Here is a 15,477-nt window from a genome sequence, read left to right as displayed (position 1 = left end):
AAAAACAAGCCCTAAACACCTTACTGTCAGTCCAAATATGGAAAAATTATAGCTATCAAACACATTTTTTCAATAAAAAGCATTGTTTAGTGTGTGACAGCAGAGCCAAACATTGAAAATGCTATAAATCTGGTATCGCTGTATTCAAACTGACAGTCATCTAATCACTTATACCGCATGAGGAATGATGTAAAAAAATAAATAAAACCAACTCTTCACCTGCTCTTGATTTTTTCATTCTGCCTCCCATAGATCGCAGTGAGGCTCCTCTCACATTTATCCTGCGCTCTACCTTAAGCGATTACACCGGGGTTTCTGTGTAAATCTCTGAAAAATGTGATTCAGACAGAAACACTGGCAGAAGGTTCCCTATAATGAGGCAGAAGGAGGCACTGTGGATGTTGTGAGGCTGCCTATGATCCAGAGGTGTTCAAAACCAAGGTCCGCCACAGTTTTGTGCACCTCTGAAAAGATGGACATTACTGAACAGAGGCATTATAGTGAATGGATCCCTCGGGGGTTTCATCTGAATCACGTCACTGAGAGATTTAGGGCAGAGACAGACTGCTGTATTTCTCGTGCAAAAATCGCATCATTAACCTTGTACTGGCTGTCAGCTCTCTTGACCTGAGCTTGACAGCTGCATAGAAATACATCATACCGTCCTGCTCAGGTCAGAAGAGGTGCCAGGCCAGTGTGATGCGATTCTCGCAAAGAAGTACGGCAGTCTCTCTCTGCCCTTTGATGGAAACCCCAACGTAAGTGCTCAATGTAGAGCGTAGGATAAATGTGATCCCAAATATTATGTAAAATGTTCCCTACAAATCAATGCACAAAAAAAGCAAGTCCCCGCTCAGCACTACCATCTATTAACAAAAATATAGGGGGCTTCCACGTTACACATTTATTATTTTCACGGCTCAATATAATAAACTTCTGTGAAGCACCTTGGTGTTCAAGGTGCTCACCATCCATCTAGATAAATTCCTTGAAAGGTCTAGTTTCCAAAATGGTGTCACTTGTGGGGGGTGTACACTGTTTAGGCACATCAGGGTCTCTCTAAACGCAACATGGCATCTGCTAATGATTCCAGCAAATTTTGCATTCAAAAAGTCAAATTGCGCTCCTTCCCTTCTGAGCTCTGCTGTGCTCAAACAGTGGTTTTCCCCCACATATGGGATACCCAACACATTTTTGGTCCATTTTTTCCTCTTACCCTTGCAAAAAAAAAAGTTTGGGTCTAAAGCATAGTTTTTGTGAAAAAAAGTCAAATGTTCATTTTTTTCCCTCCAACTTCCATTAATTCCTGTGAAGCACCTGAAGGTTGAAGGTATGTTTCCACGGTCAGGAAACGCTGCGGGTTGGATGCTCCATACAGCGTCCACCATGCAGCGGCCAGATGTTACAGGTTAGTGGAGGGGATTTCATGAAATCCCATCTCCACCATGCGTGCAGGGACGCCTCTGGCGTCTTACAGTTCTACCAAAGTGGAAGGGATTTATAGAGATCTCTTGCCCACAGTGCTTCTTTTTCAATCTGACCTGCGGTGCGGGTTTCAAATCCGCAACATGTGAATTTCTCTTGCGGGTACGCTGAGCTTTCTGGCGGAATTTCCCCATAGAGTTACATTAAATGTGGAAAATCCGCAGGTAAAAAATGCACATGAGTTTTATGTGCATTTTGGCGGCATCAGAATCGCATGTAATCCGCACCTAAGCATAGCAATAAAGTTTTGTCAAAGCAAAAAGCGGGAAGTATCAAGAACAAAATAGTTTTATTTAAAGCATGACATAGCAAAAAGAGACAAAAAAATGCAGCGCCAGAAACGCAATAAAAAAACACAAGTAACCTACTTTACATGATAAGTACAGGAATTCTGCAAAATCAAAAACATGACAACAAATCTGCAATGTGTACCCAGTGCCGCTCTGGTTCTCTTCTACTCAATGTGACCGGAATTGTGAGGGAATTGTGACCTGCTGGATATCTCTAGTGTTTGCTGGGTGATCCGGAAGTCACTTCTCATTGTAAGTCTGTGAGACTCAGAATGAGGCCAGGACACGGCTCCCATAGACTTACACTAAGAGAGAAAGTGACCATTAGCAGCCACTTCTGGCCAGACAGAGCTGCAGTCACAAGATGGCGGAGACGGACCAGCACAGCGCTGGAAACAGTAGAAGGCCTTCATCGGTAAGTATTTTATTACACACAGGGAACATAAATTACTGATACCTATCCAGTGGTGAAATAAAAAAGAAAAATGAGTGGTACTTTAAACCCCACCTACCCCTGAAATGCAATCTTAAAGGGATGATCCAGTTCTTTAACCCCTTAATGACAGCCAATACGTCTTTTAACTGACCTGAGATATAAGAGAATAGCCTCCCCATACAGGAGACAATCCAGCAGCTGTCGGCTGTCCACTATAGCTCACAACTTGCTGCATCAGCCACGATAAGTGTTTGCACCGTCCATATCTGTTTAAACCCTTAGATGCTGCTGTTAATAGTGACTACATCATTATAAATGGTTAACAGAGTGTGAGGGCTTCCTCTTTATCCAAATTGGTGCCCTCAGATCATGATTTTGTGGTCCTGATGTTTGTCATGGCAATTCACAACCAAATAGTGGCCTAAGAATCTAACGGCAGTAGTAATCTGTTCAGAAGTTAGAGGCATTTTGGTGATAAAAATACACATTTTCATTTCAGTCATGCCACTTTGCATTAATTCCTATAAAGCACCTGAAGAGTTAATAAACTACCTGACTGCAGTTTTCAATACGTCAGGGGGTGTGATTTAAAAATGGTATCACATTTGGGGGTTTCCCAATATATGAGACCCCTAAAGTCACTTCAAACATGGATAAGTCTCTAAAAAAATAAATTTTGTAGATTTCCTTGAAAAAATGAAAAATTGCTGATACATTTTTAATCCTCCTAAAATGCTAGCAAAATAAAATAACATTTTACAAATGGTGCTGATGTAAAGCCGACATGTGGGAAATGTTATTTATTAATGGTTTGCTGTGGTATGGCCATCTGGATTAAAGGGATAATCATAAAAATTTTGAAAATTGCTAATTTTTTAACATTTTTCTCAAATTGTTGATATTTTTTATAAATAAACACAAAACATATTGAGCTAAATTTACCATTATCATAAAGTATAATGTGTCACGAAAAAACAAAATCACTGGGATTTGTTGAAGCGTTGCAGAGTTGTTACCACATAAAGTGACACTGGTCAGATTTTAACCCCTTTCTGTCATTGGACGTACTCTTCCGTCCATGTGGGGTGGGCCCTACTTCCCAAGGACGGAATAGTACGTCCAGCGCGATCGGCCGCACTCACGGGGGGAGCGCGGCCGATCGCGGCCGGGTGTCAGCTGCCTATCGCAGCTGACATCCGGCGCTATGTGCCAGGAGCGGTCACGGACCGCCCCCGGCACATTAACCCCCGACACACCGCGATCAAACATGATCGCGGTGTGCCGGCAGTATAGGGAAGCATCGCGCAGGGAGGGAGCTCCCTGCGGGCTTCCCTGAGACCCCCACAGCAACGCGATGTGATCGCGTTGCTCCGAGGGTCTCCTACCTCCTTCCTCGCTGCAGGTCCCGGATCCAAGATGGCCGCGGCATCCGGGTCCTGCAGGGAGGGAGGTGGTTAACCGAGTGCCTGCTCAGAGCAGGCGCTTGGTAAGCCTGCAGTGCTCTAAGTCAGATCGGTGATCTGACAGAGTGCTGTGCAAACTGTCAGATCACCGATCTGTGATGTTCCCCCCTGGGACAAAGTAAAAAAGTTAAAAAAAAAAATTCCACATGTGTAAAAAAAAAATAAAAAAAAAAAATTCCTAAATAAAGAAAAAAAAAATATTATTCCCATAAATACATTTCTTTATCTAAATAAAAAAAACAAAACATACAAGTACACATATTTAGTATCGCCGCGTCCGTAACGACCCAACCTATAAAACTGTCCCACTAGTTAACCCCTTCAGTAAACACCGTAAGAAAAAAAAAAAAACGAGGCAAAAAACAACGCTTTATTATCATACCGCCGAATAAAAAGTGGAATAAAACGCGATCAAAAAGACAGATATAAATAACCATGGTACCTCTGAAAGCGGCATTTTGTCCCGCAAAAAAAGAGCCACGATACAGCATCATCAGCAAAAAAATAAAAAAGTTATAGTCCTCAGAATAAAGCGATGCCAAAATAATTATTTTTTCTATAAAATAGTTTTTATCGTATAAAAGCGCCAAAACATAAAAAAATTATATAAATGAGATATCGCTGTAATCGTACTGACCTGAAAAATAAAACTGCTTTATCAATTTTACCAAACGCGGAACGGTATAAACCCCTCCCCCAAAAGAAATTCATGAATAGCTGGTTTTTGGTCATTCTGCCTCACAAAAATCGGAATAAAAAGCGATCAAAAAATGTCACGTGCCCGAAAATGTTACCAATAAAAACGTGAACTCGTCCCGCAAAAAACAAGACCTCACATGACTCTGTGGTCTCAAATATGGAAAAATTATAGCTCTCAAAATGTGGTAATGCAAAAAATATTTTTTGCAATAAAATGCGTCTTTCAGTGTGTGACGGCTGCCAATCATAAAAATCCGCTAAAAAACCCGCTATAAAAGTAAATCAAACCCCCCTTCATCACCCCCTTAGTTAGGTAAAAAATTAAAAAAACGTATTTATTTCCATTTTCCCATTAGGGCTAGGGTTAGGGTTAGGGCTAGGATTAGGGCTAGGGTTAGGGTTAGGGCTAGGGTTAGGGCTAGGGTTAGGGCTAGGGTTAGGGTTAGGGTTAGGGCTAGGGTTAGGGCTAGGGTTAGGGCTAGGGTTAGGATTAGGGTTAGGGTTAGGGCTAGGGTTAGGGCTAGGGTTAGGGTTAGGGCTAGGGCTAGGGTTAGGGCTAGGGTTAGGGCTAGGGTTAGGATTAGGGTTAGGGCTAGGGTTAGGGCTAGGGTTAGGGCTAGGGCTAGGGCTAGGGTTAGGGTTAGGGTTGGGGCTAGGGTTAAGGCTACAGTTAGGGTTGGGGCTAAAGTTAGGGTTGGGGCTAAAGTTAGGGTTAGGGTTGGGGCTAAAGTTAGGGTTTGGATTACATTTATGGTTGGGAATCTGGTTGGGATTAGGGTTAGGGGTGTGTCTGGGTTAGAGGTGTGGTTAGGGTTACCGTTGGGATTAGGGTTAGGGGTGTGTTTGCATTAGGGTTTCAGTTATAATTGGGGGGTTTTACACTGTTTAGGCACATCAGGGGCTCTCCAAACGCGACATGGCGTCCGATCTCAATTCCAGCCAATTCTGCGTTGAAAAAGTAAAACAGTGCTCCTTCCCTTCCGAGCTCTCCCGTGTGCCCACACAGGGGTTTACCCCAACATATGGGGTATCAGCATACTCAGGACAAATTGGACAACAACTTTTGGGGTCCAATTTCTCCTGTTAGCCTTGGGAAAATACAAAACTGGGGGCTAAAAAATAATTTTTGTGGGAAAAAAAAGGATTTTTTATTTTCACGGCTCTGCGTTATAAACTGTAGTGAAACACTTGGGGGCTCAAGGTTCTCACAACACATCTAGATAAGTTCCTTGGGGGGTCTAGTTTCCAATATGGGGTCACTTGTGGGGGGTTTCTACTGTTTAGGTACATTAGGGGCTCTGCAAACCCAATGCGACACCTGCAGACCAATCCATCTAAGTCTGCATTCCAAATGATGCTCCTTCCCTTTCGAGCTCTGCCATGCGCTCAAACGGTGGTTCCCCCCCACATATCAGGTATCAGCGTACTCAGGACAAATTGGACAACAATATTTAGGGTCCAATTTCTCCTGTTACCCTTGGAAAAATACAAAACTGGGGCTAAAAAATAATTTTTGTGGAAAAAAATTTTTTTTTTATTTGCACGGCTCTGCGTTATAAACTGTAGTGAAACACTTGGGGGTTCAAAGCTCTCACAACACATCTAGATGAGTTCCTTAGGGGGTCTACTTTCCAAAATGGTGTCACTTGTGGGGGGTTTCTACTGTTTAGGTACATTAGGGGCTCTGCAAACGCAATGTGAGGCCTGCAGACCATTCCATCTAAGTCTGCATTCCAAATGGCACTCCTTCCCTTCCGAGCCCTCCCATGCGCCCAAACGGTGGTTCCCCCCCACATATGGGGTATCAGCGCACTCAGGACAAATTGGACAACAACTTTGGGGGTCGAATTTCTCCTGTTACCCTCGGAAAAATACAAAACTGGGGGCTAAAATATAATTTTTGTGGGAAAAAATGTTTGTTTTATTTTTACGGCTCTGCATTATAAACTTCTGTGAAGCCCTTGGTGGGTCAAAGTGCTCACCACACATCTAGATAAGTTCCTTAGGGGGTCTACTTTCCAAAATGGTGTCACTTGTGGGGGGTTTCAATGTTTAGGCACATCAGTGGCTCTCCAAACGCAACATGGCGTCCCATCTCAATTCCTGTCAATTTTGCATTGAAAAGTCAAACGGCACTCCTTCCCTTCCGAGCTCTGCCATGCGCCCAAACAGTGGTTTACCCCCACATATGGGGTATCAGCGTACTCAGGACAAATTGGACAACAACTTTGGAGGTCCAATTTCTCCTGTTACCCTTGGAAAAATACAAAACTGGGGGCTAAAATATAATTTTTGTGGGAAAAAATGTTTGTTTTATTTTTACGGCTCTGCATTATAAACTTCTGTGAAGCCCTTGGTGGGTCAAAGTGCTCACCACACATCTAGATAAGTTCCTTAGGGGGTCTACTTTCCAAAATGGTGTCACTTGTGGGGGGTTTCAATGTTTAGGCACATCAGTGGCTCTCCAAACGCAACATGGCGTCCCATCTCAATTCCTGTCAATTTTGCATTGAAAAGTCAAACGGCACTCCTTCCCTTCCGAGCTCTGCCATGCGCCCAAACAGTGGTTTACCCCCACATATGGGGTATCGGCGCACTCAGGACAAATTGTACAACAACATTTGGGGTCTATTTTCTCCTGTTACCCTTGGTAAAATAAAACAAATTGGAGCTGAAATAAATTTTTTGTGAAAAAAAGTTAAATGTTCATTTTTATTTAAACATTCCAAAAATTCCTGTGGAACACCTGAAGGGTTAATAAACTTCTTGAATGTGATTTTGAGCACCTTGAGGGGTGCAGTTTTTAGAATGGTGTCACACTTGGGTATTTTCTATCATATAGACCCCTCAAAATGACTTCAAATGAGATGTGGTCCCTAAAAAAAAATGGTGTTGTAAAAATGAGAAATTGCTGGTCAACTTTTAACCCTTATAACTCCCTAACAAAAAAAAATGTTGGTTCCAAAATTGTGCTGATGTAAAGTAGACATGTGGGAAATGATACTTATTAAGTATTTTGTGTGACATATCTCTGTGATTTAATTGCATAAAAATTCAAATTTGGAAAATTGCAAAATTTTCAAAATTTTCGCCAAATTTCCGTTTTTTTCACAAATAAACGCAGGTAATATCAAAGAAATTTTACCACTATCATGATGAAGTACAATATGTCAGGAGAAAACAATGTCAGAATCACCGGGATCCATTGAAGCGTTCCAGAGTTATAACCTCATAAAGGGACAGTGGTCAGAATTGTAAAAATTGGCCCGGTCATTAACGTGCAAACCACCCTTGGGGGTAAAGGGGTTAAAAATTTGGCTCCGTCACTAAGGGGTTAAAAACTGATCAACAATACCTAGACTGGATCTGCAATCACCCCCAATGATTAGTTGTTTGAAGGGGCAGACCTCTTTTGCCCCTCTATACAGCAAAACGCGGCACTGCACCGTACTTTACCGACTGTGCTTAGCATGGCAACTTCTGTCCCATTCACTTGATCATTACAAAATGCCATTGAGGATCACAACTTTAACAGGAAATTTTAGGGAAAAGGGTTGTGTTCCAATGATAAAAAAATAATAATATATTTTTATTACTGTCTATCAGGTGTACTCTAACTTCGTGCTTCCAGCCACCAAAACAGGTATGTCGATGAAGCCGAAATGACTCGGTTGGCAACTGTGGGGTAAAAGAAGCCCTATGGGTGCTTGGCCTGCATATCAGGAGCATCCCTGGCCATATGCCCAACCTAGGCTCTAGGAGTATGATGAGGGTATATTGCTTGCATGTGTGCTGGGTGACCAGTGACAGCCATCCATACCATCCATAATGGCAGCCCACACGTCCAAGAAAGAAGAGACGCCCCACTCCAGAGCACAAACTGCTGATCTATAAAAAAGAAAATACTTTGCATGCTGAGAAAAGAACATGAAAATGTAGATTTTATGGTTTTAGTACCTATGTGATTTATGATGTTTCTGACGACCGACCTGATGGCTCGACTATTATTACTTCTGAATTTGGACCCTGAAACTTCCGGAGTATTTGGTGATTCCAGAATAAAAATAAGTGTTATATTACTTTTCAAGTAACGTTAGAAAATAATCTTCAAATCATTTAGATATATGAAAACTGAGCTTTAAACATTTCTGAAGGGCATTTATAAAATCCTGTGCGCAATGATTATATACTACGACCATCTATGACTCACGCGGGGCAATGTCCATCAAGTGTGTGTTCAATATTCCTAGAAAATGAACACAATCTATGTCCTTTCCTATATATGTCAATATGATGGAGAGATTCTCAACTCTATACAAAATGCAAAGCGTTATGAAATCCATAAATCTTCTGCAGATATTGAATCAGTTGACGTATGACCGGAGATGTTCAGCCCTCGGATTTATTGTACCAGTCCAGTTAATACACAGCGGAATATAAATAGATCTAAAATGCATAAAAAAACATTATAGTATTTGGATAAATATGTTTCTGCTAATATTGAATCATTTTCCTGAATCTTATGTCTCTACAAGTGACATTTTTATATCAGCCCACATCCGTTTATGCCACTCTTCGATCACGTAAATGACATATAATGACTTTGGCAGGCTATTATTTTATCACCTACTGCACTGCCACTGCACCATTTTAAATATGGATAATACATTAGCATGGGATATTTTTACTCCCAAAATTCACATGAAACACCTGTACACCCTTGATAATCCAATAAAGGACAAATTACAAGAGGAAAACAGGTTTCATTGGCAATGTATCCTCTTGGGTAAATACCTGTAGTATATAATTTACTACTCTGAAAAACAAAGAAATGCAGACAGAAGTCTGAGACCTCTTCAAGGACGTTAAATGAAGTATTCAAGTGTATCCAAAAAAAGCATCCTAAGTAACGATAATAGCAAAATACAAGTGGATGGAGAGGGGTATGATATACGACCGGGGTAGCATATCGGACCCCTGTCTGATGCCGATTTCATGGATTTTGGTCACGTTAGGTGGCATGACGGATGGGATGCTCGGTATCTTACCTTAGTTAGTTGAGCAATTTTCTTGCACATCTTGACGTGCAGGTCATGAGTGTATTCCTGCGATAGCAGAGGGCTTGCTTTGGATCCATTATACATGCCATGCTGATTTTTTCCCGAGGCCATTCTTCTGTTCTTGCCTCTTTTTTATTTTAACACAGATCAGCAAGTGGATTTCGGACTACGCACACATTGACGAGGCTTTTGTAAACGCTAACAGTGGCTGCGGAGAAGAGGCGGCCAAGGCCCCCCGCACACGCTTCTCCTGTAACTGCAGATGTCCTGATCCTTCAGAAAGCAGCCAGGCTGGAGAAGCTGCAGCATGTGCTGTATATCTGTGGCTTCCTTATTGGACTAAAAGCTGACGGGGAGATGCCGGGAATTCTTTTTAGCATGCATTTCAGGAGACTAGCAGACAGAAGCAAGAACAGAGCTGGAGACAGGAATATCCTCACCCAAAACACATAGAATATTAACCCCACATTCAGCCTCTGAGACTTTTTCCCTTGATGGATCAATGATCCCTTAGCAAGGTTATTTTAAAGCATGATTTTCTCATTTTTTTATTAATATTTGTAACCCAGATTTGATTTGATTTGATCTGATTCCACAGTGATTTGATATACAGAACAGCTCCAAACCATTTTCCTATTTATTGCACAATAATTTAATTCTTAAAATATATTGTACCCACAGCTCTTCTCAGGATCTAAGAGCAAACATTTTTTTTTTCAATTCTGCAACTGAGGAATTCAATGTAATTTTTTCTACCATAGGCCACTAATACCTTGCTTAATTAATTATTCACCAATGTAGAATTATTATCGTAATCACTAGAGAAGGGAGAATTTACTCAAGAGGAAATGAGTTCTACTCTAATTTTGCCAAAATTTGTATTTTTCAGAATACGAACTTCTTGTAATTTGCTCAATATGAATTCAGCAGTGGTCACAATTTTGCTGAATCGTAGAGGGCTGGCAAAACGTATGAAAAAAATCAAAAACATACCACCACCAGATGCTGAAACCCCGGTTGTGACCAGGCTTGGGACGTCTCGCCGTAAGGTCACCACATGCGGTACTAGTCTGGCACCAGGCCTGGGACATCCTTGCGCATGTGCGTAGATAGTAACATTGTCCTGGACTAGTCTGAAAAAGCCAAAGGTTTCAGCCCCCAACAGCATTAGAAAGAGGCACCAAAGACCGAACGGTGGACATCGTTCAGCAGGGAGTTGTTTTCTATTTTTCACCATTTTATGTTTATTATGCTCTGGGGTCTAGATAGACCCCAGAGCATAATAAAGGACATTGAACTTGAAGAGTATAAAGAAAAAATCCATTGCACATCAAATTTCCCAATAACACCAGTGCGGTCCGATTTTCACTAACTGTCAAAAGGAGAAGGTAGAGAAACGTTCTTTTTGATCAAAGTCCGATACAATGCTGATAAAGATCTGATCCAAATATTCAAACATGATAAAAACAGACATCTGAATGAGGCCTAAAATATAGTTAAAGAAGTCTACTGAAGAATTGAGCAGGGTCGTTGTATGGGGGTACATACACCTGGTGAAATAAGTATTGAACACGTCACCAATTTTCTAATTAAATATATTTCTAAAGGGGCTACTGGCATAAAATTCTCACCAGATATCGGTAACAACCCATCCAATCCACACAGGCAAAGGAATCAATCCATAGATGTCCATAAGTTAAGTTAAGTGTAATAATGAGAAATGACACAAGGAAAAAGTATTGAACACATGAAGAAAGTGAGATGCAAAAACCATTGAAAGTCATGACACCAGCTAAAATCTATCAGTTATTAGAAAGCAATCCTGCCACTTTGTGAAAAATAATGGCCTATAAAAAGGTGTCTCATTACCAAGGTGCCACACAAGAAACAATTCATGATGCGTAAAACCAGTGATATGCCTTAAGACTTTCAAAGCCATGCTGTTGCAAAACATACAGATGGCATTGCTTAGAAAAGAATTTGTAAACTACTGAAGGTCCCAGTGAGCACTGTTAGGATAATAATCCAGAAATGGAAAGAACATCACTTCACCTTAAAACGACAATGACCAGGTGCTCTACACAAGATTTCAGACATATGATGGAAAAGAATTGTCAGAAAAGTTGTCCAAGAGCCAAGGACCATCTGTGGAAGTCTACAGAAAGCCTTGGAATCAGCAGGCATAATTGTTTCAAAGATAACTATAAGTAATGCTCTCAACCTTCATGTCCATTTTCTCCTGCTACCCTTGTGAAAATGACAAAATTTGGTCTAACAGAACATTTATATGGGAATTAGTTTTTTGCATTTTCACAGATCAACGTTGTCAAATTCTATGACGCACCTGTGGGTTCAAGATGCTAACCACATGTCTAGATAAAATCCATGATAGGCCTAGTTCCCAAAACAGGGTCACGTGTGGGGAGGGTTTCCATTATTTAGGCATATGAGGGGCTCTCCAAACAAGAGATGACACCCGCAGACCATTCCACCAAAGTCTGCGTTATAAAACGTCACTCCTTCCTTTCTGCCGTGCACCCAAACAGTAGTTTTTCTCCACATATGGATTATCTGCGTACTCAAGAGAAATTGCACAACAAATTTTGGGTTCCAATTTCTCCTGCTACTCCTGTGAAAATAAAAAATTGGAGCTAAAAGTACATTTTTGTGGGAAAAATTAGATTTTTCATTTTCATGGCCCTTTTTTTTGGCCCTGTGTTGCTCCTGGAGGTTCAATGTGCTCACCACACAAGTAGATACATTCATAGTGGGGTCTAGTTTCCAAAATGCATTCACTTGTGGGGGATTTCCACTGTTTAGACCAGGAGTTCTCAAACTGCGACCCGCGGGCCACATGCGGCCCACCAAGGACATTTATCCGGCCCCTGGGCCCGTCCGACATTGAACTTCACTACAGTTCAATGCCAGTGGGCCCTATAATCGTGGGCAGAATCTGTAAAGAAGACATGTGGGAAATGTTATTTATTAATTATTTTGTCTGACATAAGGCTAGGTTCACATTGCGTTAGGGCAATCCGTTTAGCGCATGCGCTAGTGGATTGCGCTAACGCAATGTCCCAAAAGGGATCGCGTTTGGCAATCCCGATGCCCGATCTGCGCTAGCGAGGAACGGACCTCGGACGCTGCAAGCAGCTTTCGAGGTCCGTTCGAAAATAACGGGACATCGCTAGCGCATGCCAAAAATGGCATGCATCAGCGATGCGTTAGCAACCCGTTAGCACATTGCGGTCAATGGGTGCGCTAACGGACCCGTTACATAGCGTTAATTGCGACAATTGCGCCATGTAACGGAGTCCGCTAGCGGACACCCATTAACGCAATGTGAACCTAGCCTAACTCTCTGGTTTAAGGGCATAAGAATGAAAAGTTTGAAAATTGCAAAATGTTTCATATTTTTGCCAGATTTCTGACATTTTCTCAAATAAACTCAAGTCTTATCGAATAATTGTTACCACTATCATGGACTATAATATGTCACGAAAAAACAATCGCAGCATCAGTGGGATCCATTGAAGCGTTCCAGAGTTATTACCTCATAAAGTGACACTTGTCAGAGATGTAAAATTTGGCCTCGCCATGAAGGTGAAAACAGGCTTGGGGAGTACGGGGTTAAACAGAATTAAATATGCATATTCAATACTTTTTCCCTGTGTGATTTCTCATTATTACACAGAACCTTATTTATGGACATCTATGGTTTGATTTCTTTGTCGGTGTGGATTGGATAGGTTGTTACTGACATCTGGTGAGAAATTCATATCAATAGCATCTTTAGAAATGTCTGGAGACTTCTCTGGCAAGCACATCTCTGGTTCTAAATCTAGGGAAATCTGAAGCTGAGGCATGCTTATGGCATTTCAGGCTTTTACACTCTATTAAAGAATTGTTATGTTACAAAAAAGGCAATGAGAATAATTTGTATGATACACATAAAACCTAGTTTTTGTTTGCTTACTACATGATCTTCACAGTAGAATTGCTTTATGGCTTCTTTACTTAAAGCCAACCAATGTGTTAAAAAGTCCCTGCAATAGGCAAACATAATAGAACATAGGGACAAAGAGTAGCATAAAAGAGAATGAATCAGTAGGACCAACCCTCTTTAGCCATCTATATGGGCATGCAGGTCACAGGTCATAAGAAGCTGTATAAAATGATTCCTTGATATCTGTGATCCGATGTCTTACTCCAGAGAAATCCATGCTTTTCTTATATGTTAATGAGCTGTTAAGATTTATACGCTGGACACTGATCTGCAAGAGAATCTGCCTCCAAAGATCATTTTAAATGAGAGAATTAGTAACCAGTATGAGACATGTAGAATTGACCTTTGTCTCATGACAAACACATTTTCTGCAGCTCTCCCAGCTCTGCTGTATTGCACCACTGTCTGCCTCTAAGATAGAAGCTGAAGTCCTGAGAGGAATCTGCAGATGTGTCAGTTATAATCACACACAGCTCTGCAGTGAGATCAGAGGAGCGGCCATTATTTATCACATTGGTAACTCTTTTATTTAAAATACTCTCTGGCGGCCGATTCTCAAGAAAGTCTTTGTCCAGCCGATAGATCTTAACAGCTCATTTACATATAAGATAAATGTGGATTTCTCTGGAGTAAGACATCAGGCCTCAGATGTCAAGGTATCATTTCATTCAGCTTCCTAAAACCTGCATGCCCATATATACAGAATAAGAGGGTTGATCCCACTGACAGGTTTCCTTTAAGAGTACGGAACAATTTATTATAGATTTTTCAGTGCTCATAGTTCATCATTATCTGCCTGTTTAAACTGGCCAATAAGCCACTACAGGTCAGTAAACATTTACCGATTGGCATTCATTGAGTGCTGCCCCTTGGATCATTGAAATGGACCCTTTGAGTTGTTATCAGCTGTTGTCATTATGGGCACTTTTGCTCTATTATTGGGGCAACTTGTGCTTCACAATCTAAGATATCTGTCAGATGAATGCTTGTTCAGCTCATGGCTAAGTCTCAAGACTCATTTGAGTGTTGGTATTTAGAGATGAGCGAACTCAAACGGTAAAGTTCGGGGTTCGTACCGGATAACTGGTGTTGCTGAATAAGGTTTCTTGAAAGACTGTAGCGCCGCTAATCAACAAGCTTTTAAGCTGTGGGCACTTCTGGCACCATGACAGCTATGTCAAGTATTGACATTGACTCTGACTGGTTAAATGTGGGATCACAGGTATCGCCGCCATTCTGCTCTGTTTATCGTAGGGACAGGATGCAGATGGAGTGAGCGAAAGTATTAGGTTTTGTGTGTGCAGTTTTAAAAAAAGCCTGTGTGTACTCTGCACCCTTGTCTGTGGGAGTAGTCCCTACCCAATTCTTTCTACTCTGTGTCTGTGGGATTAGTGTGCATAAAAAAAATTATAATATGCTCCCATGTCCGTGGGAGTAATGTGCATGAAAACAAGTTTTTCTACTATGCACCGGTGTCTGTGATAGTACTGTGCGTAAAAAAATGTTTCTAATCTGCAACCACATCTGTGATAGTTCTTCGAGTAAAAACAATATTTTCAACTGTGCACCTTTGTCTGTGATAGCACTGTGTGTTCAAACAAATTTTTCTAATCTGCATCCATGTCTGTGGGAGTAATGTGCATAAAAACAAATTTTTCTACTCAGCTCCCGTGTCTGTGATAGTACTGTGTGTAAAGAAAAAACTTTTATACTCGGCAACTGTGTCTGTGGGAGTAGTGTGCGTAAAAACATTTTTTTCTAATTTGCATCTGTGTCTGTGGGAGTAATGTGCCTAAAAACCACTTTAAAAATAAGGAGAACATCAAATGGCGGATGTAGATGTGGTGCTACTGGTGTAGTGTGCCCGTAATACAGCCTGGTGCAGTTTAACGGTACAGTCTGGAAACACCAAAAAGAAAAACTTCGTAAACAGGCAAACAGAAAATATGAAATCAAAATTTATTAAAATGTACAGTAAAACCGAACCATAAAAGGCAAATAGTGTGAACGTGGTAGCCATGTGAGACTTTAGTGTATG

General features: G+C 41.2%; 1 protein-coding gene across 2 annotated transcripts in view; it reads right to left on the bottom strand.

Moving 5' to 3' along the window:
- Nucleotides 1–9,717, bottom strand: part of FAM184B (family with sequence similarity 184 member B) — a 113,197-nt gene extending 103,480 nt beyond the window's left edge. For both annotated transcript variants that reach the window (XM_077280002.1, XM_077280003.1), the window contains exon 1: nucleotides 9,422–9,717. In XM_077280002.1, the coding sequence (XP_077136117.1) occupies nucleotides 9,422–9,544 (123 nt within the window). In that variant the 5' untranslated portion in view covers nucleotides 9,545–9,717. The remainder of the gene's footprint in view (nucleotides 1–9,421) is intronic.
- Between the last annotated feature and the right edge of the window lie 5,760 nt (nucleotides 9,718–15,477).

This window comes from Ranitomeya variabilis, chromosome 1 (genome assembly GCF_051348905.1).
Source record: "Ranitomeya variabilis isolate aRanVar5 chromosome 1, aRanVar5.hap1, whole genome shotgun sequence".
Lineage (NCBI taxonomy): Eukaryota > Metazoa > Chordata > Amphibia > Anura > Dendrobatidae > Ranitomeya > Ranitomeya variabilis.
This window is presented reverse-complemented; position numbering and strand designations above follow the sequence as displayed.